Source organism: Talpa occidentalis, unplaced genomic scaffold (assembly GCF_014898055.3).
Source record: "Talpa occidentalis isolate TD23 unplaced genomic scaffold, MPIMG_talOcc4v2.1 talOcc4.13, whole genome shotgun sequence".
NCBI lineage: Eukaryota > Metazoa > Chordata > Mammalia > Eulipotyphla > Talpidae > Talpa > Talpa occidentalis.
In genome coordinates, this window is record NW_023601322.1 from 43,603,571 (window position 1) to 43,630,429 (window position 26,859).

At 39.3% G+C, this 26,859-nt stretch overlaps 1 protein-coding gene across 1 annotated transcript in view; it reads right to left on the reverse strand.

Annotated features, from left to right (window-relative positions):
- Positions 1 to 26,859, reverse strand: part of MYOM1 (myomesin 1) — a 149,702-nt gene that overhangs the window by 119,354 nt on the left and 3,489 nt on the right. The window contains exons 2-3 of the mRNA XM_037508781.2: positions 17,221 to 17,271; positions 12,646 to 12,989 (exon numbers count right to left, since the gene is read on the reverse strand). Coding sequence (XP_037364678.1) covers positions 12,646 to 12,962 — 317 coding nt within the window. The 5' untranslated portion in view covers positions 12,963 to 12,989; positions 17,221 to 17,271. The remainder of the gene's footprint in view (positions 1 to 12,645; positions 12,990 to 17,220; positions 17,272 to 26,859) is intronic.

The following is a 26,859-nucleotide window of genomic DNA, read 5'->3' on the forward strand; positions in this document are numbered from 1 at the left end:
AGCCTGTATACAGGTGTAGAGAAGAGGTAAGAGACTATAGAGGCAGGCAAAACCAGGTGTAGGTAGTTAAAAATTAGTCGAACTTTAAAATGTGCTCCCAACATACACAGATGTATTGGAAGAAGTTGAAAACTTTACTAGTCTGTGATGTTTGAGCATTATATACGACCATTCACTGACTTACCATTAATCTATGCAAGCACAATGTGATCCCGATGAATACAGGCTTAAAGATGAGAACAATGATTCAAAAGGAACTGAACAGAGATATCTGCTGAACAGAGATATCAGCAGTGACACAGTTTTGGGTAAAATGATTCCATAAATATGTTCAGGCAAGTTACTAAACAAAAACAAAACACAGTAACAAACCACTTAGAGGAAAGTACAGAATCCAGACTTGCCACAAGATATAATCTAACATGTTCCATTTTCAGCAACAACAAAAATTACAGGACATGCCATGAAATAGAAAAGTGTGACCCACAACAAAAACATCAGTCAATAAACTTGTCTCTGGGTGGGCCCTGATTTGGATTTAGCAGACAACGACTTCAAAGCAGCAATTTTAACTATCTTAAAAGACTAATAAATGAAACCATATTTAAAGAATTAAAGAAAGCACTATGACAATGACTCAACAAAAAAAAATAGAAATTATAAAACGGCATCTCCCTGGTGGTGCAAGGGGTTAAGTCTCAGCACTATGAAGCTACCTGCAGCCACTGGAGCATGAATTCGATCCCTGGTCAGGGAGCTGATCCATGGCGCAGCAGATCTCTCCTATCTCACCTGCTGGTCCCCTCAGCAGTGTATTTCAGTCAATCCACCTGTTCTGTTCCCCACTCTGTCTCTGGTGAATCCTCTCACCCCCTACACCTCTGACCTGCAACCCAGTTCTTGTATGCATAAATAAAAATAAATCTTAAAAAAATATATAAAATAGGGCCTCCCCTGGTGACGCAGTGGTTGAGCGCTGGGCTGCGAAGCTGCCCACAGCCTCTGCAGCGCCGTTTCGATCCCTGGCCGCTGGGCGAGGGTCCCACATGGCGCGACAGACCTCTCCTGCCTCACCCGCTGCTCCGCTCAGCAGTGTATTTTGTCAGTCTGCCTGCTCTGTTCCCTGCTCTGGCTCTGGTGAATTCTCTCACCCTCCCGCGTTTCTGACTGTACCCAGTGCTTGTATAAATAAATAAATAAAATCTTTTTTAAAAAATTATAAAATAGGATCGAATGCACTCTGGGATTTAAAAGTATAATTACTTAGATGAAAATGTATTAAAGGGATTTTACAGCATGTTTTAGATTAAAAAAAAAAATTGGTGAACCTGAAGATAGAAACTACCCAATCTAAAAAACAGCGAAGTAAGACAATGAAGAAAATTTAAAAGAGCATCAGATATATGAAACAACATCAAACATACCAAGGTATGCATAATGACATTTACAGAAAGATAGGAGAGAAAGGACAGGAAAGTAATGGTCCAAACTCCCTAAATTGGAGGAAAAACACTCATTTATGTATTCAAGATGTTCAACAAACACAAGTAGGGTACACACAAAGAAATACACATCTAGATAATAATCTGTTAAAGTCAAAATCAGAAAAAAAATGGAAAGCAGCCAGAGTAAAATGATTCATCACATATAAGGGAACAATGTAGTAATTACTAACTTCTAATTAGAAACAATAAGTTCCAGAAGGCATTGATATGACATATTTAAGTGATGGGAAAACTACCGATCAAGAATTCTATATCCAATAAGATTGTCATTCCAAACTGAAGGCAAAAGAAAATACATTCACAGACAACAAAAACTGGGGGGATTCATTGCTAGCCAACCTGCCTTTTAAGAAATGCTAAAGGAAATCCTATAGTTTAAAAGGGAATGACCCCAGCAATAATTTGAATTCTCATGCACCAAAGAAAAACACCGGAAAGTAATTGGGTAAATATATTTCTATTTTCTTAAATTCTTTGAAAGATATAGACTGCAGGGCCTCCCCGGTGGCGCAGCGGTTGAGCTCTGGGTTGCGAAGCTGCCCGCGGCCTCTGCGGCGCCGGTTCGATCCCCGGCTGCTCCCCGGCCACTGGAGGAGGGTCCCACATGGCGCGCAGACCTCTCCTGCCGCCCGCTGCTCCCCTCAGCAGTGTACTTCGGTCCTTCTGCCTGCTCTGCTCCCTGCTCTGGCTCTGGTGAATTCTCTCACCCTCCCGCGCTTCTGACTGTACCCAGTGCTTGTATAAACAAATAAATAAATAAATAAATAAAACAAAAAACAAACAAACAAAAAAATACACTTTAAAAAAAAAAAGAAAGATATAGACTGCATAAAACAACCCGTATCATGTTTCATTGTTGCTTTAATAACATGTATAACTAATATATTTGATGATAATACAAAAGATGGAGGAGGAGATGTAGCTCTATTTGAGCAAAGTTTCTATGTTTTATTGGTATAAATCTGAAGCATATTGTGATAAGTTAATATGTATCTTACAATTCCTAAAAAATCTTTAAGAAAATTAAAAAAATATAGTCAAGAAACAAAGGAATTAAATGGCACGCTAAAAATATTAACACAAAATAGAACAAGAAAGAGAAAGTACGAATGAACAAAAACACCTTGAGATGTACAGGAAAAAAATTACAAAAGAGGTAGATGTAATTCCAACCATGTCAGTAAATTTACTAAATGGGAATGGACTAAAAATTCCAAAGAACTGTAGAAACTGTCAGACTGCACTTAAAAAAAAAAAAAAAAAACAACAAAACAATTATATGCTACTACAACAGGCACTCACTAAATTCAAATATGCATAAGTGTTAAAGTAAAACAATGAAAAAGGTATTCCTTACAAATGATAACAATAAGGAGTTGAAATGACTATATTACTATCAAGCAAAATGCACTTTAAATAAAGAAATATTACTAGAGACTGAGAGGGACAATTCATAATGATGAAAGAGTCACCTCCTCAAAATATAGAATAATTATAAATGCATATTTATCTACTAACTACTAAATGCATATTTATCTACCAAGCACTAAAATACATGAAGCAAAAGTGACAGAATTGAAAGAAACTGAAAATTGAAAATAGATGATTTTAAAGCTCCAGTCTTAATAATTGAGGGAACAACTAGACAAAAAAATCAGCAAGAATATAGGAGATTTGAATAGGACTATCAGTGAGCAGACTTAACTGAACTTTCTAGAATACATCACCCAATGACACCAAAAACATGATTTGAATAGAAAAAAATTAATGAATTGAGGCTCAGCAAAATCTAGTCTTTGAAGGACACTGTTAAGAGAATGAAAAACAAGGTACAAAGTAAGAGAAAATGCAAGCATATATTTAATAAAGGATTTATTTATAAAATATTTTAATAGGGGCCTCCCTGGTGGCCCAAGCGTTAAAGATAGCTATCAAGCTATTGCCAGCCACTGCAACATGAGTTCAATTCCCGGCCGGCCAGGGAGCAGCCCACATGGTGCAGCAGACCTCTTCTGTCTGCCTGCTGCTCCCCTCAGTGTATCTGCCTGTTCTGCTCCCCACTCTCTCTGGTGAATCCTCTCACCACAGTGCCCCGCCTCCACACCTGTGGTCTACACCCCAGTTCTTATATGCATAAATAAATAAATCTTAAAAAAATAATACAAATAAAATATTTTGATAACTAATACTTCAAAAATCAACAGAAAAAAATCTAATTAATGAATGGGTAAAAGGTTTGAACAGGAATTTCACTAAAGATATACATATATATACATAAACATCAAAAGGTGGTTAACATTATTAGCCATTAAATGGGTGCAGATTAAAATCACAATGAGATTCCACTATATACCTACTGTTATAGCTGTAATAAATAAGACAGAAAATAAATGTGGATAAACTGGAGTCCTCCGATATTGGTGTATCAGTGTAAAATACTATAGTCACTTTGGAAAGAAATTGAGTAGCTTTTTATAAAGTCAAACATAAGCTTAGTATACAACTCAACTGATAATTTAGAAAGTGCAAGATAAGCTGACTTCACACATTATTTATCAATAGCCTTTTAGATTGTACCACTGAAATTTTCACAGGTTCACTTTTTTTTAAGATTTATTTATTTATGCATACAAGAACTGGGGTACAGTCTGGAGGTGTGGGGGTGAGAAGATTTACCAGAGACAATAGAGAGCAGAACAGGCAGATGTACTGAACTACACTGCTGAGGGGAGCAGCGGGCGAGTCAGACATCTGCTGCACCATGTGGGTTTCTCCCTGGCAGGGGATTGAACTCGTGCTGCAGTGGCTGCAGATAGCTATGTAGGTTGCATCTTAAACCCGTGTGCCACCAGTGAGGCCCCACTTTTTAACTTTCTGTAGTTATTAATTAATTTACAGAAAATGTATTTGGCATCCATGAAATACTGTGCTTGACATTTGGGTGTGAAGGGTTATGAAGATCAATTAAAGATCCATGTTTTCTGAGAGTTTTGCATTCCACTAGGGTAGTAAATGCTTGTATTTACTGTTGTAAATGTTGCTTCTGGTTGGTATTGACCTCATGTTTCACTAAGTGAATCAAGGAAGAAGGGCAGGAAGGACAAAAGAAAGGCAAGGCAAATAATCAGACTAGTGCACAAAATTTGAATTCACAGGATTGAGATAATTTTTGTCTGGGGTTATCAGGGATTCCTTTGTGGAAGAGCTGGACATTGAAAGATCAGTAGGACATCCCAGGATGACATAATTGCATATGCAAAAACTTAAAAATAAAAGCTCTATTTTTATTGCTGCCTTATCTGTGTGTTACTATTTAATTTTACTGATTACATGAAAGGGCTGAATTAATTTTTATTCTTCTAACAATTTTTCCTTAAAAATGTATCTTTATATATATTTACAACCTAGTAATGTTGCATACACGCAAAATGCTCAGCTGTTTACCAGAGGGAGGAAGACAGTGGTTTTGGTGAAAGTAGCTTCTAGAGAACCATCCTTCTTGGCTGTCTATGTTCATTTAGTCAGACACTGCTCCTCAGGGTTTCTGGTATCTGAAGGTCCATGTCTCATCTTCAGGACAGGGTTAGGTACAAACACTTGAAGTTTGCATTTTCTTTTTTCATTCTGCTTCTCTACCAGCCACATTTCCCCCTCTTGTAAACTTGAAAGACCATACTTTCCTTGGGATTTTGTGAATAAGTTATTGTTGGACCTATTTTTGAGGTAGAGCAGTGCTTCTCTGCCCCTCCCTTGATAGGAGTATCATGTCAGCCTCAACATTTCCTACAGATCTTTTGATTCTCCTATTTTTCAGTCTGAACACTTGTGAAGGTTTCAGGAGACTATCAAAGTCAGCCAAGTAGGAGTTTGAAAAGAGTCCCTTTTTCTTGCTAATACACTTTGCAGAAGAAGCTTCTTCAAAGAAACAAGCATGAACTTTGTTTGATCAACATCACCTTTGATTACTGACATGTCATAATAAAGAACCAATCCTTTTTTGGGGGGAGGGGTTGTCTTCATTATTTGTTTGGCACTTGCCTTTTTTCCTGTTTGTTTCTTCTATATTTCACTCTGTCAGCCATAGAAATATTTTATTTTTAATTTTAAAAATGTTAGCTACTTATACAGGAATAAAACCACAATTTTCTCTTCCATTTTTTCCCATGTTCAAACAACATTTACTCTCCTTTTCAGTAACTTTCCACAGATGATATACAGCCATGATCTAAATGCAAATGCCAATGGGGTCTGGACCACCGCTCAACATGAATGAAAAATAGTCATGTGGTCTAGAAAGGACTGATGGATAAAACAGTGAGAGATTTAAATCCTTTATAGTTATTTTCTACACCCCCAAGTTATTACCAATTTCTGATTATTTTAGAAGTTAATTTAACCAGACCATATTATGGCCTTTTAAAAAACAGAAGTGAAAGAGCTTACTCCATATTTTCCAGAAATTATATTATACAGGACACATTGTTACTATCAGAAGGTGTCTTATAGAATTTAAGGCTGTGAAGTTTAGTGGAGAGTTTGCAAAATTTAGTCTTAGTGATTTACTTCCAAGACAGCCCAGAAACCCACACCCCATCCCAATTACTTTCCTCATTTAAGGTGCTCCTGCTTCCACTTATTTCATCTGGAAAGACTGCTGTGGAAAAGGTCTGCCTGTTCCAAAGATTCTCTGAGCTTCTAGAGTTCAGGTATCACTGTGGGATGCTCAGTTATACTTGACTCCCAGCCTGCAGTGGACAGAGCTAATATTTCATCTTCAAGTCCGGGGCAGTAACTGCTTTGCCCTTCCTCCACTTTGGCTGATTTATTCTATTCCTACTTTAGTAATGGAGAGGACTTTCTTCTCACAGCATGATCCACCTGTTTATTAAAAAAATCAGTGCCATTTTAGGGATATCTGTTATCATCTAACTTAAATGTAGCCTGCAAAAAAACCTGAAAAATAGTATTTTCAATGCAAGCACAGGAAGAGGACAATGAATCACATCTTTCTGGTTGTCAATGTAAAGCAGATGATGTCACTCTCCTGCCCAAAACTCTGCCACAGCTCCCTCCTTGTGACTCAGAATGAAAAGTCCTTTTCATGGCCAAAAATGTAGATTGGTTCTGCCCTTTTCATTACCCTTCTGATATCTTTTCTACCTACTTTGCCCCTCATTCCTCTATTCCCTCTTTGGCTTCCATCCTCTCCCTTGCTGTAGGGTCTTGCGGTGTTTGTTCCTGATGCCTGGAGTCTCTTTCCCCTAGACGATCTCATGGCCAACTCCCTCAGAACTTCATGTCTTTGGTCAGCTAGCACCTTCTCAATGAGGCCTGGCTGCCATATTTAAAATCCCGAGCTGCACCCCTTGCTTCACACACTCGATCCCTCTTATCCTACTCTATTTGTATTGTTTCCATAAGATTCATAACCTTTTAACATAATATAAAATTTACCATCTTCAAAATTATATTTGTCTCTCCAAGCTAGAATATATATTCCACGAGGGCAAGAATCTTTGTCAGTTTCTTTCAGTAATTTATCCCAAGACCCTAAAGCAGTACTTAACACAAAGGAGTATTCTCTAAATATTTATTGTATGAATGAACAATAAGATCTAAACCTGTTCCTTGTGTGCCAGTTATTACACTAAACAATTTAGAACACTATCTCTTTCAGACCTTCCAACCTGAGGGACAATCATTTTCCTCATTTTATAGGTGAAGAAACTGAAGTTAACTAGCTTCTCCAAAGATACACAAGCCTAATTGCAAATTAAGCACTGGCCTGTTTAATTCCAAAGACTAGCTATATATTTCCCATTGTATTATAATTTCTGGAAATGGATGTGCAGAAAATGGGCACCATTCTAATGCAAATTGCTGAGGTTAATACACAAAAATGTCTGAACGGCAGTAGATTTCCTTGATAACATCTTTTGAAATCATATTTGAGGGGAGGAGATGGAGCAAGTTTTCAGTTTCCCCTCAGTCTCTGCCATAATCAGACTCACAAACAAAAGATGGGGTTCCTGTGTTTAGTGGCCTATATTTTTAACATTGGTATCTCCTTTCTGAATTAGAATTGGTCTGAGCATTAACATGTTCTAATAATTCTAATAATGTTCTAATAATCCAAAAGAGGTTACTATCTGGTAAACCTCCAAGGAGAGGTGACCAATGTGACATGAAGTAGGAGAGTGGTGCTCAATGACTTCTGCCAGAAAAGACTAAATAAAAGGAAATATAATGCACAGCTACATATTGAGCTTCAACAAACATTTTGTGGCTGTGTGGTCAAGGGGTGTTGCTCACTATAACTGGCACTGGATATCTGTGGAAGGGGGATTTGTGGTGGGATGGAGGTTCAGATTACTATTCCACTACACTTCTTAGTGCAGGAAGAAAAGGCATTTAATCTGCTTGGTCTCCAGTTTTCTTATTTGTAAAATGAGGATAACAATTTATATTTCTTCAGGTTATCATAAAAGTACAGTGGTTTAGAGGCTGCAATGCTGAATTATATTCTATGGAATGAATTTTAATCTGTCCAAAACCAGATTTATTACCTACCATTACCACCAAGGGTGGTGGGACAATTTGATCTTCCCAAGAACTATGCTGTGTAGTGCTCTGGTTTTTGAAAGTTATTCATTCCTACTGATGAAGTCTAACAAAATATTTCTTTTATCATTTCCATTTTAATGTGGTGATCCAGCTTACTCAAAAGAAGGTACTCTACTTTCTATAAGATCACATTCCCTATAAACATCTGCCTTATTTCATCCTAAGTCATCATAATGGCATTGAGAAAAGAATCAGGTGACACACTGGACTGTTTGATATTTATAGAAAGACTTTCTAGTACAGTTTTCTGATCTTTATTGATTTCCAGTGTTCTCTGAGAATATGATGAAAGCTACAGTTCTTCTCAGCAAAAACAAAAACAAAAATGCATAATTTTGCACATAATTTCACATCACCCATGATTCCATTGAAAATTATTCATGGAGAGTTATTAAGAATCTTTGGCTCTTAGTTGCAAAGTGGTCACAGTACAATTTTCTTCTTTAATCCCTGATAGTATTTGTGGGTGACTAGCACACAATAATAATCTGGCATCATTTTCATTTTCTCAAATTATTTTCGTTACGGTTTTTTTCTTACTGTAGCCAAGAATAAAGATGTTTAGAATAGGGCCTCCCTGGCTGCACAGGGCTTAAGTCTCAGCGCTATCAAGATATCACCAGCCACTGTGGCATGAGTTCGATCTCCAGCAAGAGAGCTAATCCACATGGTGCAGCAGACCTCTCCTGTCTCACCCGCTACTCCCTGCAGCAGTGTATTTCAGTGGAACTGCCTGTTCTCCACACTCTGTCTCTGGTGAATTCTATCACCCTCCCCTGCCCCGGACCTCTGGCCTGTACCCCAGTACTTGTATGCATAACTAAATAAGATAAATCTTTTTTAAAAAGGTGTTTAGAATAAATCTTCCAGAATTTATTTATAGCCCTTGGCTCAGAATGCAATTGGTAAATAACCTGCACTATAATCACATTGAAGCGGAACCAATTATTGTTCTTAAGACTTGCTGAGGGTTAGTCAACCCCAAGCACATGTGAGTCTCCATACCACTGGACATCCAGCTACCAAGCAGAGGCTAAAAATAGATGAAGCCTAATGCTTACATACTCTCCACAGAACTGTATTTGCAACCTTAGGGGTTTTAAAGCACAAAATTGTGCACAATCCAGAGAGAGAGAAAGGAGAGAAAGAAAGAGATTTCATGTAGCAAAGTTGCTCGACTTGAGGAAAAAAAGCCAGAATATAGCCTAAAGAAATTATGAAAAATTTCAAATATTCAAAGAATATTATCTTCACCTGTTAATTCTAACAGGTCTAAAAAAAGAAAGACTAAAATAGCTCCTCATTAGGGGGTATTTTACATTGCTGTGTTTTCTTTCTCTAGTTTCTAGGTCAACATTTCTAGGTCAACATTTCCACCAAGAAGTTTGAGCTGTTCAAGCACAGCAAACCATTAATAAATACCTACCACCTACATAAATACATATATAACAGGAAGGAATAGATGTGTAATTGAGGTATAGAAAAATACAATTCCATTTCCCATAAAAAGTTCTTTTTATCTAAAACAGCTATCTTCAAAAGATTATAGAAAGCAATTATTTTATGAATAAAATATTAAAATGTTCAATTACTAATGTCTGATATATCCGATGATTAATAACTATGAATATTACACATGTTTAAAATATTACACATGTTTAAAATAATCTTCACAAAAAATTAGCAATATAATAGAAGAAGTACAGATCTCTTTAAAATACAAATTTGTAGGGGCCTCCCCTGGTGGCGCAGTGGTTGAGCACTGCCTGCAGCCTCTGCAGCACCAGTTCGATCCCCGGCCACCGGCAAGGGTCCCACAAAAATAAAATAAAATAAAATAATAAAATAAAATAAAATACAAATTTGTCAACTCTACAGATTCTATAGCATGGGGAAATGGAACGGGTACACAGATTTATTCCAACAACTGCATGATTATGAAAATGGTCATCTTCTATAGGCTCAGCACAGGTGGTCCAGGATATTAAAATTAATCCCCCCTCTGTCACAAGACAGCTGCTTTCCTAAATGAGGTTATTATACATATTCATGGAACATTCTTCAGGAGAACAAATGATGCTGCACATACGCATGGAATTGATTCCTCCCAACTTTCCTTTGGAAGGCAGCTCGTTTGCATTGAGTGCCAAAAGAAATGAATTCTTCTCAATGACAGTATTTTCGTGTTTGCAGCCAGTGTGAGGTCCTTATGAATATCCCATTGCAGAACATGACCCATGAAAGTGAGATTGCAAAATGATCTCGTTAAATGGAATTTCAGGATGTTGCCATCACACATTCCAGGTAAACCCCAGCAGAATCTGGCTCTGTGACTGAACTTAGCAGAAACTCCCAAGAGGTCGCTGTCAGAGCCCATAAAATGACAGCTGTAGAACAGGTCCTGCTTAAACTCAACAAGGGTTTAGGAATTCCTGCCTTCAGAAACCTTCCTCACTTTTATTCATGGAAACCACTATATTATTTTCTCAATAACTCTTTTTAATTCCCAAAAATAAACAACTATTCCAGTTGCCTTAACAGGCATTTTGTAGACTCAAATTTTGTAAGATTTAAAACTGTATTATGTTTACCACAAAAATGTCACCTACAACTGTGCTTTGACGAAGACAAGTCAAGACAGTAGGTGGTTATTTACCACATAGCCCAGAAATTTTAACATTTTGAGGCTCAGAAATTCTTTCTAGAGACTACATATAGATTTTCAGTAGTCACATACATCTTACAAGTTTTTTAAATCTTTATGAAATGTTTCATTTTGGATATTGAGAAAATAAAAATGGACATGAATTAAGCATTAAGTATCTGCCTATTGCTCATCAGGTCGGAAAAATAGACACAGAGATGCTTATTACGAAGATCACAGGAAATATTCTCCCCAGGATATTGCTGCTGTAAGGTGTGGTAACCTCCTTCTTTGAGAGATCATAGACTCACTGAAAAACTTTCTTCTTTAAAATCAAAGACTGGGGATCTCCCTGGTGGCACAAGGAGTTAAGTCTCAGCACTATGAAACAATGGCAGCCACTACAGCTCAAGTTTGGTCCCCCGCCAGGGAGCTACCCACATGGTGCAGTAGACCTCTCCTGTCTCACCCGCTGCTCCCCTCAACAGTGTATTTCAGTCAATCTGCTTGTTCTGTTACCACTCTGTCTCTGGTGAATCCTCTCACCCCCTGCCCCCACGTCTGGCCTGTACCCCAGCTCTTGTATGCATAAATAAATAAAACAAGTCTTTTTTAAAAAATAATAAAATCAAAGACTATCAATACGTTTGTTGTTTGAATTTTTTTCAGTAAGAATGAGACTTTGCACTCTTGCTTGGAAGACCTTAATTGATGTTGACATAGAGAAGCAGCCTCAATTCTCAGCCCAGGGGCTGAGCTTCACATAAGGAGGTCTCTGGATGCAGAAGACCACATTTGTATCAACTTCACTGTTGCCAGAGAAACAAGACCCTGGATTCACTTTGCAGACCAGACCTGCACTAAATTCCACTTTTCTAGAATTCTATAGCAACTCCCCCTTTTCCTCTGGTTTGTGGTTTTCTAATTGCAACAGGTCAATTCATCTAATTTTGTCAGAATATAAATTTGTTCTTAGTATAATTAGGCTGACTCAGAAAGGGTATTTTTTTTTTTTATAAAATGTTCTGGCTAAAAAAATAAAAATAAGGCCTCCCCTGGTGGCGCAGCGGTTGAGCGCTGGGCTGCCAAGCTGCCCGCAGCCTCTGCAGCGCCAGTTCGGTTCCATCCCGGGCTGCTGGGCGAGGGCCCCACATGGTGCACAGACCTCTTCTATCCCGCCCGCTATTCCCCTCAGCAGTGTATTTCATCAGTCTGCCTGTTCTGTTCCCCACTCTGGCTCTGGTGAATTCTCTCACTCTCCCTCATTTCTGACTGTATCCAGTACTCGCATAAATAAATCTTTTAAATAAATCTTTAAAACAAATAAATGAATGAATGAATGAATAAGTAAATAAATAAATAATAAAAGTAAATGTTCTTGCTAAAGAAACTATCTGATGCTGGGATAGTGGCTCAGAATTTTAATATTGGCTTTCAGATATCAAAAAAAAAAAATCACCTCTCAGCTATAGTTTAATCTCCTATTATTCGAGAATTTTAAATTCTATGCTGTTTTCTATTATCTAAGTGCAAACATTCTGAGAGCCAGGAGACCTGTTGAGAGTGTTGAAATGATATTTTCTGGCTCTGCTGCAGCCAATGCAACCTGTGGCAAAACTTCTCTGCTTCTAGAAATATCACAGTTGGCAATTCAAACCAGATACTCCAGGGTGACTGTGAAGCTCTTTGTGAAACTCAAAAAGAAAGTAACCCAGAAATAGGGAGTCTTAAGGCCCAGGTCTTCCCCAATCATGGCCTCACTCCACACCTGGTTTAAATGTAGGGCTCTTGGAATTAAGAAAGGAAAAGGTGATGTGGGCTGGTTATTCAGAGAAGGCTTTGCGCTCAGGTTGAAGGCTGCTTTTGACATACCCGTGGGAGTAGCCGTAGTCATAGGCTGAGGCTGCCTTCCGACTGACTGCAGACTCGAAGGTGGACTCGGTGGCCCGTGAGGCCTGTTGCTGGTAGGACGCCTGTTGCTGGTAGGATGCTGCAGACACCTGGCTGAAGGCCTCTGATTCCTGGCGGCGGGCAGCAGCGGAACGGGTACTGTAGGCTGTGGACCCATGGGTGTAGATGGCAGAGCTTTTCTTCTCATGCTGGTACTGGCTCAGGGTGGTGCGGAGGTCCTTGTTGCGGTAGCTGCTGTCGTAGTGTTTGTGCAACTTCTGGTAAAATGGCAGAGCCATTGTGTGCCCCTGAGGGAACCAGACAAGCTACAAAAAAAGCAACAATTTTTTCGTGAGCCATTCAGGAACAAATTCCATAGGACAAGTGAAAATCAAAGTGTAAAAATGAATATTCATATCTTTTCAAGAGTAAGTGGGAAATGATGTGAAGGTTAGTTTACTTGGTTACTGCACAGACCCCAACTTCATAGCCCAGACTGCCCCTCTGGACAGTATGCCTTCTCCTACTTCATCAGGGGGTCTTTACAAAAGTCCTTTACTCTGACAATTGTACTTTTTTCTCAGATATTTCATAGTACACATTTCTAATATGTATTTCGTTCTGATGGGAGCAAAATCTGGGAGATTATGTAATGAGGGAGAGCCTGCATACAATTAATATGGTTTTCATTTAACAGATAACTACTGAGTACCTCCTATGAGCCTGGAACTATTATAGCACATGAATTACAGTGATGAATAAAACAAATGAAACTTCTGCTCCAATAACTTATGTAGAACTTCATATTCTATTGCAGAAACTAGACAATAGAGAAAATAAGTAACGTGTAAGATATATTGGAATGTACTAAATGGTATAGATAAAAATTAAGCAGAAAAGGTTAGAATGCAATTAAGAGCCTCCACAAGGATGGATGACTTCGCTGGAAAGTGACTTCTGAACATTAGAATGGTGGAGGAAGAGTATTCTGGACAGAAGATAATGCAAAGGCCCCGGGGTGTGAGCCAGTGTGATGTACTCTGGGAATAGCAAACAGGCTGGTGCAGCTGCCTGGAGTGAGAGGGGTGCAGGGAGAGGTATAGGAGATAACCAAAGAGGTGATGGGTGTTAGGAGAGAAGAGAAACCAGTTCAGGGTCCAATATGTGACTTTAAGCACTTTGTCTTTTATTGTGAAAGGACTGGGAGGACATTAGAAGGTTCTGAACTGAGAATTATTCTCATGGATGTCTGAAGAATAGACTGTTGAAGGACAGAATGAAAGCCAGCAGAATAATTTGGAAGGCTGTTTTGAGCTGAGTTGCAGTCCCTCAAAATTCATATGTTACTGTTCAAACCTCCAGTTTCTTCAGAGTATGACTGTATTTGGAGATAGGATCTTTACAAAGAAATGAAGTTAAAATGAGAGTCAATGAACCCTCATCCAACACAACTATGTCCCTATAAGAGGGAATTAGGACACAGACATGTACATATACAGAGAAAAGACTGTGTGTAGACACAAGAAAGCCACCTACATGTCAGGAAACACCAACCCAACTGACACTTTGATCTCAGATTTCTAGTCTCCAACTGTGAAGAGATACATTTCTGTTAAGTCACACATTCATGGTACTTTGTATGACAGCCCTCCTAAGGCCATGCTGTAGTCCAGGCTAGAGATGACAGCAGAAGCAGTGGAAGTATAAGAAGTGGTCAGACACTGCATATATTTTAAAGGTACAGCAAATGGCATTTGCTGAAAGTTCTGAATGAGGGTTTGAGAGAAAGAGGAGTAAAAGATCATTCAAAGTTTTTGACTGAGTAATTGGAAATAGGAAGTTGCTATTTACTGAGATGGGCAGGAATGTAAGAAGGCAGCAGTGCTGTATAAAAGAACTAGAAATTAGCTTGAGACATTCTACATTTGAGTTACCTGATGGACATCTAAGTAGAGATGGTAAGCTGGATGTGTGACTTTGGAGTACAGGATAAAGGTCCAGGTTGGAGACCTACATTTGGGAATCACCCACATGTAGATGGTACTTAAAGCCAAAAACAGAGGAGAATGATTGTAAAGAGAAAAAGAAGTGCTAGAAATGAACTTCTTTCAAATCACAAACACTTCAAAAAGATCAAGTGACAAAATAGAAAAAGTATTTGCTCCACTAGGAATATGAAGTCCTTGTCCATTAGGAATATCTAGTCCTCTTACATAAGGAAGTAAGAAATCAGTCATCAGTATAGCAGTTTGCATTGTGAACTTGAGCTAACAGTTCTCCTGAAATCATAGACGTACTTGCTTAGCAACAGAAGGGAGATTTCACATTGCAATAGCTTTCTTTTTTTTTTTTTTTTTAGTGTATTTTTTTGTTTTTTTTTTTTTTTTTTTTTTTTATTTGTTTGTTTTGTTTATACAAGCACTGGGTACAGTCAGAAGCGCGGGAGGGTGAGAGAATTCACCCGAGCCAGAGCGGGGAGCAGAGCAGGCAGAAGGACCGAAGTACACTGCTGAGGGGAGCAGCGGGCGGCAGGAGAGGTCTGCGCGCCATGTGGGACCCTCCTCCGGTGGCCGGGGAGCAGCCGGGGATCGAACCGGCGCCGCAGAGGCCACGGGCAGCTTCGCAACCCAGCGCTCAACCGCTGCGCCACCGGGGAGGCCCCATCAATAGCTTTCTTGAATAACTTGTCCACTGACAGGAGCCTACCAGTCATGTAACAACGTTGGATACAGTAATAGTTTGGTGGAATAACTGCAGCTCCCAAAGTTTGTATACTTTGTTTATGTTATGAAATGTTACTTTTAAATCATACAAATAAAATTAGTTGTGAAGTAACCAGTTTTTTCAAATCCTTTAAAAATTCTAAATGAGGAGTAAATCTTTCTAAACTTCCCATACTTCCTGGTGGCCTAGGATTTAAGTCTCAGCACTACCATCACAAGGATGGCCCACCTCGAAGGGCTGAGTTCGTTCCCTGGCCAGAAAGCTAAGCCACGTGGAGCAGCAGAACCTCTCCTGTCTCACCCTACTGCTCCCCTTAGCAATGTATTTCAGTAGATCTGCCTGTTCTGCTCCCCACTCTGTCTCTGGTGAGTCCTCTCACATACACACTCCCCACCCCGCACCTCTGGCTTGTTCTCCAGTGCTTCTATGCAAAAATAAATAAAATCTTTTTTAAATAAATAAAATAAATCTACCCTTTATTTAAACCATTTTAAAAGTCAACATATATTCCTTAGAGAAGAAAATCCAGCAAACTTCACTCCAGAAATATTTTTCTTAGGACTCGTGGAAGATATCAGTCTACTCGGTATTTCTCAAGAGGAAAAAAAATAGCTACTAGCAAGCAACTTTGCTTCAACCTTTAAATAAACTGCTGTTTTTTTGTCCTAAAATATACAGAACAATTATCATGAGCAATGAATCATTTCTACATAAATTCTGATAAAACAAAAGCAGTTCAAATATATTATTACAGAAGTTTATTATGTTAGGAATGAATGACCTTCTTATGTATTAGGTTATAAGTTAAATACACAACCCAGCTAACTTAAAATACTGTTATTTTCACAAAATAAAATCTGTAAATATCGAGCCCCTGGTTCTGTCTGGCACTGTCTTTATTTCTATTCCCCCAGGTACACATATTTTAATAACATCTAATATTCCAAACACATAGAAAATGTATTACAAGCAAACAGGCTTTGGCTTCAGCTGGTTGTCTCAGCTCTGACCTCTGGAACAAAGGTACAGCTACCTTCTCTTTAACAGTCAGTGAGGATTATCCCCCCCTTGACAGCTAGGGTATGTTCGAAGGACAGATGGTTTGGTTGTTCTATGTTCCTTTAACACCTATATTTTATTTTTTTATAATAATTAGGGAAGAGGAATAAATGTGAACTCCACAGGCATAACCTTGATATGAGACTTGCACAGACATTAGAAGACTAAAGCTGATTAAAATTATTCACAGAAAGTGTTAACTTTAGCATCATTAGGTGGGGATCTGTGCTGGTGCTAGAATATTATTTAAACATCATTTTAGGTAAGGGACATCATCATCCACTCATGTTCTCCGCATGGCATTATCAGAGAAAAAACACTGAATTAGAAAGTAGAGACTCTAGGGTTAGTTTACCCTTTCGATCGAATTTGTAATCAGGAGTATGGCCGGGATATGGAAGACAGAAAATACATGATTTCCTGTCACTTCACCTATTCCAGATTTCTACCAAACCACTGAACTGAAACTTGGAAAGAGTACTTAACTCACACTTATAATTCCAACTGAGACTGATATTACCTCATTTGATTCCAGGAATAGTAGTTTAATTTAAACAGAATACAGTGTTCTAAGGAATAACTGTGCCAGCAAATACTGGCAGCCTGCTGCTCTGGTTTTCCTCTCCAAGGACTCCACTTTCCTATTTCTCTGCTGTTCTGACATCTTTTGAGAAAACTGCTGATCTGGGAAGATAGAAAGAAACCACATATACCACAGCGCTGTTCAGCACATAAAATACACAGAGCATTCTTTCCCCTCAGTGTCACACTTACCAGTTTCCAAAGGAGTGATGGTGGTGGAAATGTTCCGACGTGGCTGTGGAGCTGGATGATAGAATGAAAAACTCACGCAGTTGAATCCAAGAAAAAGTTAAGAGGCAGGGCTAAAGACAACCCGTGGGGACCAGTTCAAAAATAATGCATGTGGTCAGGCAGGAGAATGTCAGAGTCCCACAGCCAGCCTTTTATGGCCAAGAAGACAGATAAATATAGCAGCAAATAGGGAGGGAAGTCCTAAACCGTAGGAAGGGAGAGGCACCAGCAGGTAACTGTCTCAATAATGTAATGACATTAATGCCACTCATTGAGTCTGGCCTGGTTAAATAAAACATAAGACTTTTATTTAGCTATGAGAGCTATTTTCAGTATCACTTTATCAGTGGATATTTAAAAGTGCAATGGAAAGCATGGTTTGTGTCGAGCGCTATAAATAGATACAGTAATCTGAATCCTAAAATGGACTTCATGGAATTTTAATGCCAAGATATGGTTCTGGGTGTGCTATTCATGTATAGTACATTTTCATATGGTGAAAAAAGAACTTGAGGCTACCTAGAGACAAGCCAAATAAAAAGTGGGTTGCAAGTAGTGGCAGTTTGGGCCTGATGATACGCAATCACTGTTTCTTTCATTTTAGGAAAATTTACAAAGTAAGTCATAGCTTCAAATTTGAATATTTGCTTCCCTAGTCATTAACTAAAGTCTTTGAGAAGTAATATGCTTAACCTTTCCTAAAGTCAGAATAGGGTCAACATACCTAATAGGAGGTTCTCTTTCTTTGTTTTTTTGGACTATGTAACAAATTCAGAGGTGTTTTAACCTCGGGGTTAGAACCTGCCCTTGGGTTCAAATCAGAACTAGATCCCAAGCCATCAATGACACCAACATTTTAACAATAAGCAATTTCTTTCTCTCCCCGAAGCGAATTTATTTTCTTGATAAAACAGGGTTAATAATATCTAAGTTATGGAACTGCTGTGGAGATTAAAAATAATAATGGAGGGTTCTCCCTGCTGGCCTAGGGGTTAAGTCTCAGAGCTATCACCACTGTGGCCTGAGTTTGATCCCTGGCCAAGGAGTTAGCCCACATATGGTGCAACAGACCTCTCCTATCTCCCCCACTGCTCCCCTTGGCAGTGTATTTCAGTAAATCTGCCTGTTCTACTCCCCACTCTCTCTCTGGTGAATCATCTCCCCCCCCACACCTCTGGCTTATGCCCCAGTTCTTCTATACACACACAGACAAAAAAAAAAAAAAAACTCATAAAAAATAATAATGGAAATAAAACACTTAATACGGTGACTGCTACATAATACTCAGAAATATTAACCATTGTTACTGGTAGTAATAATTGAAAAACTCATTGTTTAGATCATATATATTGAGTAGGTTGATATTCTCATTTATTCTCCTTATGTTCTGATAGTTATAACACATCAACTTAACACAGACCACTTGTATCTATCAAACTATTGAACAGACCCAATACTGTTACTGTACATTATAATTATTTTCTTGATGGTAACTTCTGTAAACACTGTTGAGGATCTACCAATTTCCAGACACTTTGATAAGTACTCTATTTGCAAGGTTCTCATTTAATTCTCAAAAACCCTGAAAATTAGTTATGACCAGTTTTGCTATATAGCTGAGGAAATTAAGGCTTTCAGAGGTGAAGTCATTTGCCAAAAATCACAGTTCATAAATACTATAAAACCAATTCATTCAGAGATCTTGGGATTCTAAATTGCATGTGCTCTTTGCCACACATTGCTGTCTTCTCTAGTGACACTATGTTTACAAGAAACAAATATTTTGGAGTGGTTTTCAAATGAAATATAAGTCTCCATTCAAAACTCAGCATCAGCTTCTGAGCTACCCAAAATACGTACAAAATGAATTCCACTTAGTCCTGATGCAGTTTCCTTATAAAATTCAAGCTGATTTGTCTTCATCTATATACCCCTTCTTTTAGTGTTTGTATGAATGCTTTCAAAAATTATATTATTTTTCATTGAGTAACATTGTAGTAACAATACTACATATGATTTAGGGGTATAGGCTCACACTTTTTCAGATGTCTGTTACCACACCACACCCACCATCAAAGCACCCACAGTCCTCCACTATAGTCCATTGGGCCCCTTTCCCTTGCTTCTGTTTCTTTTGACAATGTCTTAGAGTTGTACTGCATAGGTTTCACTTCCTTTGTTAGATTTGTTCCTAAGTATTTAATTCCTTTTTTTAAAGATTTATTTATTTATGCATACAAGAGCTGGGGTACAGAGCAGAGGTATGGCGGGGGATGAGAGGATTCACCAGAGACAGAGTGGGGAACAGAACAGGCAGATTGACCGAAGTACACTGCAGAGGCAAGCAGCGGGCAAGTCAGGAGAGGCCTGCTGCCTGATGTGGCTTGCTCCCTGGCAGGCGGAGGATTGAACTCGTGCTGCAGAGGCTGCGGAAACTTCATAGGTTGTGTCTCAATCCCTTTTGCCACCAGGGAGGACCTTAATTCTTCTTTTAAAATAATCCTTCTTTTAAGATTTATTTATTTATGCATATAAGAACTAGGGTACAGGCCAGAGATGTGTGGGTGAGAGGATTCACTAGGAACAGAGTGGGAACAGGCAGACTGACTGAAATACACTGCTGAGGGGAGCAGCAGGCAAGACAGGAGAGGTCTGCTGCACCAAGTGGGTCATCTCCCTGTCCAGTGATCAAACTCATATGCCATCTTGGCCACATCCCTGTCCAGTGATCCAACTCGTACTGCAGTGGCTGTGGACTGCTCCATAGTGCTGCGTCTTAACCCCTTGCGCCATCAGTAAGGGCCCTATGTCTTTTTGATGAGGGCCTCCCCTGGTGGCGCAGGTGGTTGAGGGCAGCACTGTGAAGCTGTCCGCTGCCTCTGCAGCGAGGGTTGGGCAGTGAGGGTTGGCCAGTGAGAATCCCACACAGCAAGGAGACCTCTCCTGACTTGCCCGTATTTCAGTCAGTCTGCCTGTTCCGTTCCCCACTCTGTCTCTGGTGAATCCGCTTGCCCTCCCGCGCATCTGGCCTGTACCCCATTCTTGTATGCATGAATAAATAAATCTTCAATAAAAAATAATAGTTATTTTTAATGAGATTGTAAATAAGATTGTTTTCTTGACTTATTTCTTCTCTATTTCATTGTTTGCACATAGGAATGCAACATACTCTTGTATATTGATTTTGTTGCTGCCACTTTGCTACTGATTGTTTCTAATAGTTTTTTAGTGAAGTCTTAAGGTTTTCTGTGCATATTATCATGTTTTTTGCAGAGTGATAATTTTACTTTTTTCTCCAGTTTTGATTCCTTTTATATTGTTCTCATGCCTAATTGCTCCAGTTAAGACCACCAATCCTGTTGAATAGTAGTGGCAAAAGTGGACACACTTGTCTCAAATGGATGTGTTAGCTGCCTGAAATTCATAGGAAAATTTCCAGACTAGATATTTCCCAGTTATTTACTTGTTCTATAAATGTCCAATACAGAATGGCAGTGGTTCTTTTTAGTTTCATCAACTAGCCATTGTAATGGTTCCTGATAAGCTGTTTCTCTGGTCCACATGGGAATTAAATTAAAAAAGAAAAGTAAACAAAAATAACAGTTATAATCATAATGCTGATACAGGGCAGCAAGGGGCATTAAAACTGGCCAAGGGTTTGAATCAGTTAATTACTAAGGTGCTTTCTACCTCCAACGGCCTGTGCTATCAATTACCTATTCTTGTATTGCTAATAAGCTGTTTAGTAACATCCTAGGTGGAGCAAATTGTAGAATGAAATAAATCCTCTTTCCTCTAAAAAATGCTTTTACCTGCTAACTCACATCTGAAATGCCCTCTACTGAGACTGACATTTAATAACTTTAATAATCCAGGAAGAAGTTTCAGCATGCTATCAGTTCTTTAAAACTTTGTGTGATGGGTCAGGCTCACATTTGTTATGAGTAGAGCAGTGGGGGGGGGTATGGTGTGGGGGAATGGTGTTTAAAGGGCTAGAGGCAGGAGACCTAGGACTCTCATAGGAAGCCAAATTTCATGTAGCTAGTAAATGAACTCTATCTAAACTAGATGGACTAGATCTAGATCTAAACGTAGATCTAGTTCTAGTTTTATCTGTATTTGGGTAATTGCAAAATACAGCCAATGCTGTCAACATCTGCATCAGGATCTATACGTTGCAAGAAGCTTTGTGCATGTGCTCCTGCCCAGGCTAGGAAGGGGGAGAGTTGCTGGGGTCAACAAGACTGATCCTGGAAAGAGACAGCTCTGAGGTGATGTGGAACTGACAAGGTTGGTGGGACAGGACCTCACTGCTGCTCACATCCTTATCTGTCACCCAGACTAGGCTCCAGGCCACCAGGCCACAGTGGCCTTCATTCTTTGTGAAATGCTTCACTTGTTGCTATAGAAATGGAATTAATTTCTAGTCTTTACCTGTTGCCCTCTTCACCCATGACCCCCCCACCCCGCTTCTCTTCTTCTCTCAATCCATCTCCCCCACCTCCCACCCTAAGACACTTTATATTGCTTACCCAAATCTCTTCCTTTGTTTGCAGAAGGGAGGAAAGCCCTTTAGTTGTTAAGGTACACCTGGCCTTAGGATTATGATTTGTTGCACAGAGGCTGATAAAATATACATTGGGGCCTCCCTAGTGGTGCAAGAGCTTAAGTCTCAGCACTAAGAAGCTATTGGCAGTCCCTTAGCACCAGTTCAATCCCCTGACCCCTGGTCAGGGAGCTGACCCACATGGTGCAACAGACCTCTCCTGTCTCACTCACTGCTCCCCTCAGCAGTGCATTTCAGTGGATCTGCCTGTTCTGTTCCCCATTCTGTCTCTGGTGAATCCTCTCACCATCCCCCACATCTCTGGCCTGTACCCCAGCTCTTGTATGCATAAATAAATCTTTAAAAATATATATACATTGACTAGCATCTGAAGCATTTTATATGAAAAGAGTTTAAATAGAATTGCTATAAGATAAAATATATTATTCATTTTCTCTCTTGCCTTGCACAACTATTTTGATTTGGCCTATATATCCAAACAAGATCTACCCTGTCTATGTCTAATCTGGTCTCTCAAACTACCTATGTACTAAGAAAATGTTCATGCTGAACCTAGCAGGCCATGCAGCAGCTTGATTACATGCGCCGGGCTGAGTTTCAACACAAGACTACTTTCATCATTTTAATGACTTCCTACACCTTTCTTACTCTTCTCTACTACACTCGCCCTAAAGTTCTTAAATAAGATTTGTAATTTTTACACAGGTTTTATTGACAACACATGACATGTCTAGATCTGTGTAAGGTACAGGGAATATAAATAAAGGAAAGCACGCTTGGGAAGCTTGCTCACTTTCACATAATGGTTTTCCTTCTGAAGCACATAATAAATTGTGCAGCACACAGCAAGACACCTAAGAATACTGCCCTTGGTAAAACCTCTTCAAACTTGACCTTGTGACTCTTTGGCCTTTTGGGAATAACTGGGTAGCACTGCCAGCCCAGTGCTTTAGTGCTTTACTGAATCAGCACCCTGTGAGACAATGCAAAATGAGGTGTTCTGTTAAATATAGACAAGTTATAGGAAACAAACTGCTCATAAAAGTTACTTTCATTTACCATTGTTTCTCCAGGGGAAAGAAGAATTCAGAATCAACAGCTATAACACACTTACAGGTGGCTGGCAAAGCAGATGTTTTCCCAAGTCATTTAATTCAGTAGAATTAAGTCTTACTGGTAAGACTGCAAGAGACCATAGAGTCATTTTTTTCTGGGAAGAGCAAAGAAAAATAAACACTTCAGGTAAATATTTCTACTCCAAATTGTTAAGTCATTCTCGTAAAAAATTAGCATGCCTACCCAGTCTATAAGGAATAGAGACTGAAAGCTTTGGTTCTGAAGTCATACAGACATCCATCAGATTCCTGCCTTCTCTCGTCCCCAAAATATGACCTTGGGCAGGTGACCACCACAACAGTGTGATATCACACAACAGTATAATATCAATTTTGTGACCCCCTAGTTAATTATCGCCTCAGGACTTATTAAGAGGTAAGGTGATCAGTCTCTAGACCTGAGAAATTCTAGAGGGGACAGCATCTAGAATTTTCTGGAGAGAGTCATTAGGATTCCTTGCATCACCTCCACATGTGTATTGTGTGAGGAGCGGGTGGAGCTCTCCTAGAACTTGGAAGATATTACTGTCTCACCTTCAACGTGTATTACTGTCTCACCTTCAACCAAAACTATACTGCTTTTGTTCCATTGTATGCAACCTATCTTTATCTCTAGAACATTTCACTGTTTTCCTTTTAACCTTGAGGTTTTGGAAGATTCGCTGTGGTGTGGCTTGGTTTAGATTTACTTTCATTTTTCCTGCTTCTTATTCAGAGAGCACTTTCAACTTGACTCATTTCTGGAAAGTTCCCAGTCATTATCTCTTAATATTGTTTTCCACCATTCCCATTGTTCTGGATTTCCTATTAAATATACCATGTAATATCTCAATAGATCTTCCATGAGTTTTGACAGCTTTTTCATATTTTTTGTATCTTTGCACTATTTTTTTTTGTAAATGCCTCAGTACAATCTCCTAACTCATTATCTTGAACTGTCCAAAACTGTCATTTCCTGCCATTACCATATTCCAGCCCCAAACTGTATCTCCCATACTCCTTACTTCAGTGATTGGTATTATCATTTGTCAGAACTCCTGATTCCGTCTTCTCCCTGGCTACCCTCTGTTCATCCTCTGTGCTGTTATCAGAGAAATTTAAAAAGAATACAATTCTGATCACATTAGTTCCATACTTAATGTAGAACTTTTGACCTTCAGAATCTTGGCTTAGCAGTTATTCTTTATATGGTTTCTGCTTACATCTTTTGGCCTCATATTTCTACCATTTTGCTCTTATACTCCACCTTCCAATTCTTCATTCATCCAACATTTATTTTTGTTTATTGAGAACCTGTAATATGGCAATTATTATTCTGGGCTTCAATAAACAAAGCAGGGCAAGAAAATATGTCCTCATGGAAACTAATATGGGAGATATGCAATAAGTATTATAGTATAGAAGGGGTAGTAAGTTCAATGGTAAAAATCAAGCAAGGGAAGAGAATGTTGGAGGTGGAAGATGAATGATGAAATTTTAAGTAGAACAATCAGGTAAGGTGTTACTGAGATGGTGATATTTGAGTAAGGACTTGAAAGGGTTGAGAGAGAACGCAGGAAATATGAGAAGATCAGTGAAATCAAAAGAAGTATCAAATGCAAAGTTGCTAAAGTAGAGAAATACCTGATTCTTCTAGAAATAGTAATAAGATCAATATGGCTGAGCAATTGGGGCATGTAGGCAGTAGGAGATTAATTCAAAGACATTCCAGGAATTTGACTTCTTTAGGCCATATAGGTCCCTGTATGGCATTTGGCTTTCACCCTCACTGTCAAATTCTAAAATTATTAAAGGGCTTAACTGATAGGCTTGACTATTCTAGAACTTGCAGATAGTTTGACTAAAAGATTGGATGACGGTCATGAAAAAAAAAATGGTAGCAAGGATGAGTCCAAGGGTTTTGGTCATATTAATTTGAAGGATAAAATTGCATTAACCTAGATGGAGAAGACATAGGAAGTGCAGATTTTGGAGGTAAAATTAGGACACTGGTTTTGCAGTACAAAGATTACGATGTCTCCTCATGGAATGTTAAGTAAATGTTTAAATACATGAACCTGGAACTTAGGACAGAGTTATTGGCAAGAGATGCAGACTTGGTACGGATCAGTGTGTAAGACTTATCTATTTATTTATTTTTTAAATCTTTTTTTTTAAGTTTTTATTTATTCATCATACAAGAGCTGGGGTACAGGGCCTCCCTGGTGGCACAGTGGTTGAGAGCTGGGTTGCAAAGCTGCCCACAGACTCTGCAGCGCTGGTTCAGTTTAATCCCCAGCCGCCGGGCGAGGGTCCCACATGGCGCGACAGACCTCTCCTGCCGCCCACTGCTCCCCTCAGCTGTGTATTTCATTAGTCTGCCTGCTCTGCTCTCCCCTTTAGCTCTGGTGAATTCTCTCACCTTCTGCGCTTCTGACTGTACCCAGTGCTTGTATAAATAAATAAATAAATCTTAAAAAAAAAAAAAGAGCTGGGGTACAGGCCAGAGATGTGGGGGGTGAGAGGATTAACCAGAGACAGAGTGGGGAACAGAACAGGCAGAATGACTTAAATACACTGCTGAGGGGAGCAGCGGGTGAGTCAGGAGAGGTCTGCTTTGCCATGTGGGTTGTTCTCTGGACGGCAGGGGATTGAACTCATGCTGCAGAGGCTGCAGATTGCTTCATAGTACGATGCTTAACCCCTTGTGCCACCAGGGAGGCCCCTGTGTAAGACATATTTAAAGTCATGAGAGTGGATCAACAAAAAAGAGTTGAGAGGCAAACACTAAATTCTGGGTCATTCCCAGGAACCGGGAAAATTAGGAAAAACTGGCAAGAGAGTAACTATAAAGAAGGAGTAGCCGTAAGGAAGGATGAAAACTAGGAGGGTGTGGCATCCTGGAGTAAAAGAAGGTATTTTAAAGGTGAGGGAAAGATCATCCTGTCAAATCTGTTTGAGGACTGAGAGTTGGCCATCATGACATGGAGGCCATTAGGGAATTTGATAAGTACTTGTTCAGTGGAGTGGTGGTGGGAGAAGCCTTATCATACTTTATTTAAGAGAGAATTGGAGTCAGTGAATATAGATGACTGGAGTTTTATAAAGAGGAGCAAAGAAATAGGACAAGAGCTGGAGAAAGAAAGTGCATCAAGAAGAGGGCTTTTTTTAAACTGTTGTTTAGTTTGTAATATACTCGTTTTCAATTGCTGCTGTAACAAATTACCATAAGCTTAGTGACTTAAAACAATGCAACTTAAATATCTTATAGTTCTGTAGGTTAGAAGTCCAATTTGGGCCTCACTGGGCTAAAACCAAGGTGTCAATAAGATTGTTCTTTTCTAGAGACTCTGTGGGAGAATCTGTTTTCTTGCCTTTTCCAGTTTCTGGAAGTCACCCACATTCTTTGGCTCAAGGTCCCCTTACTTCATATGTAAGGCAGCAACACTGCATCACTCTGATCATTCTTCCACAGTCACATCTCCCTCTGACTATCTTATTCTGCCCCCTCTTCTACTTTTAAGGGCCCATGTGATTACTGGGATAATGCAGGATATTCTCCATGTATTAAGATCAGATCACTAGCAACTTTAATTCCATCTGCAACCTTAATTACCCTTGCCAAGTAACCTGACATATCCCAGGTTCCAGGGATTAGGACCTGGGCATATTCGTGGAACCAATATATTGCCTGCTAATTTTGGGACACATTTCAGAGTACTTGTTGATGGCAGTAATCCAGTAGAGCTAAAGCACACGAGATCCAGGAGAGGACAGAATTGTTAGAGTGACATGAGCAAATGGAGGAACTGGTTACATAGGAGCAAGGAGAATTCTACCTATTTAATAGGAGAGGAGAGAGAAAACAACATGGGATAGATGCTGGTCAGTGGGTAGATGTGGTCGGAGCTTGTATGAGGCATTTTATTTCTCATGGTC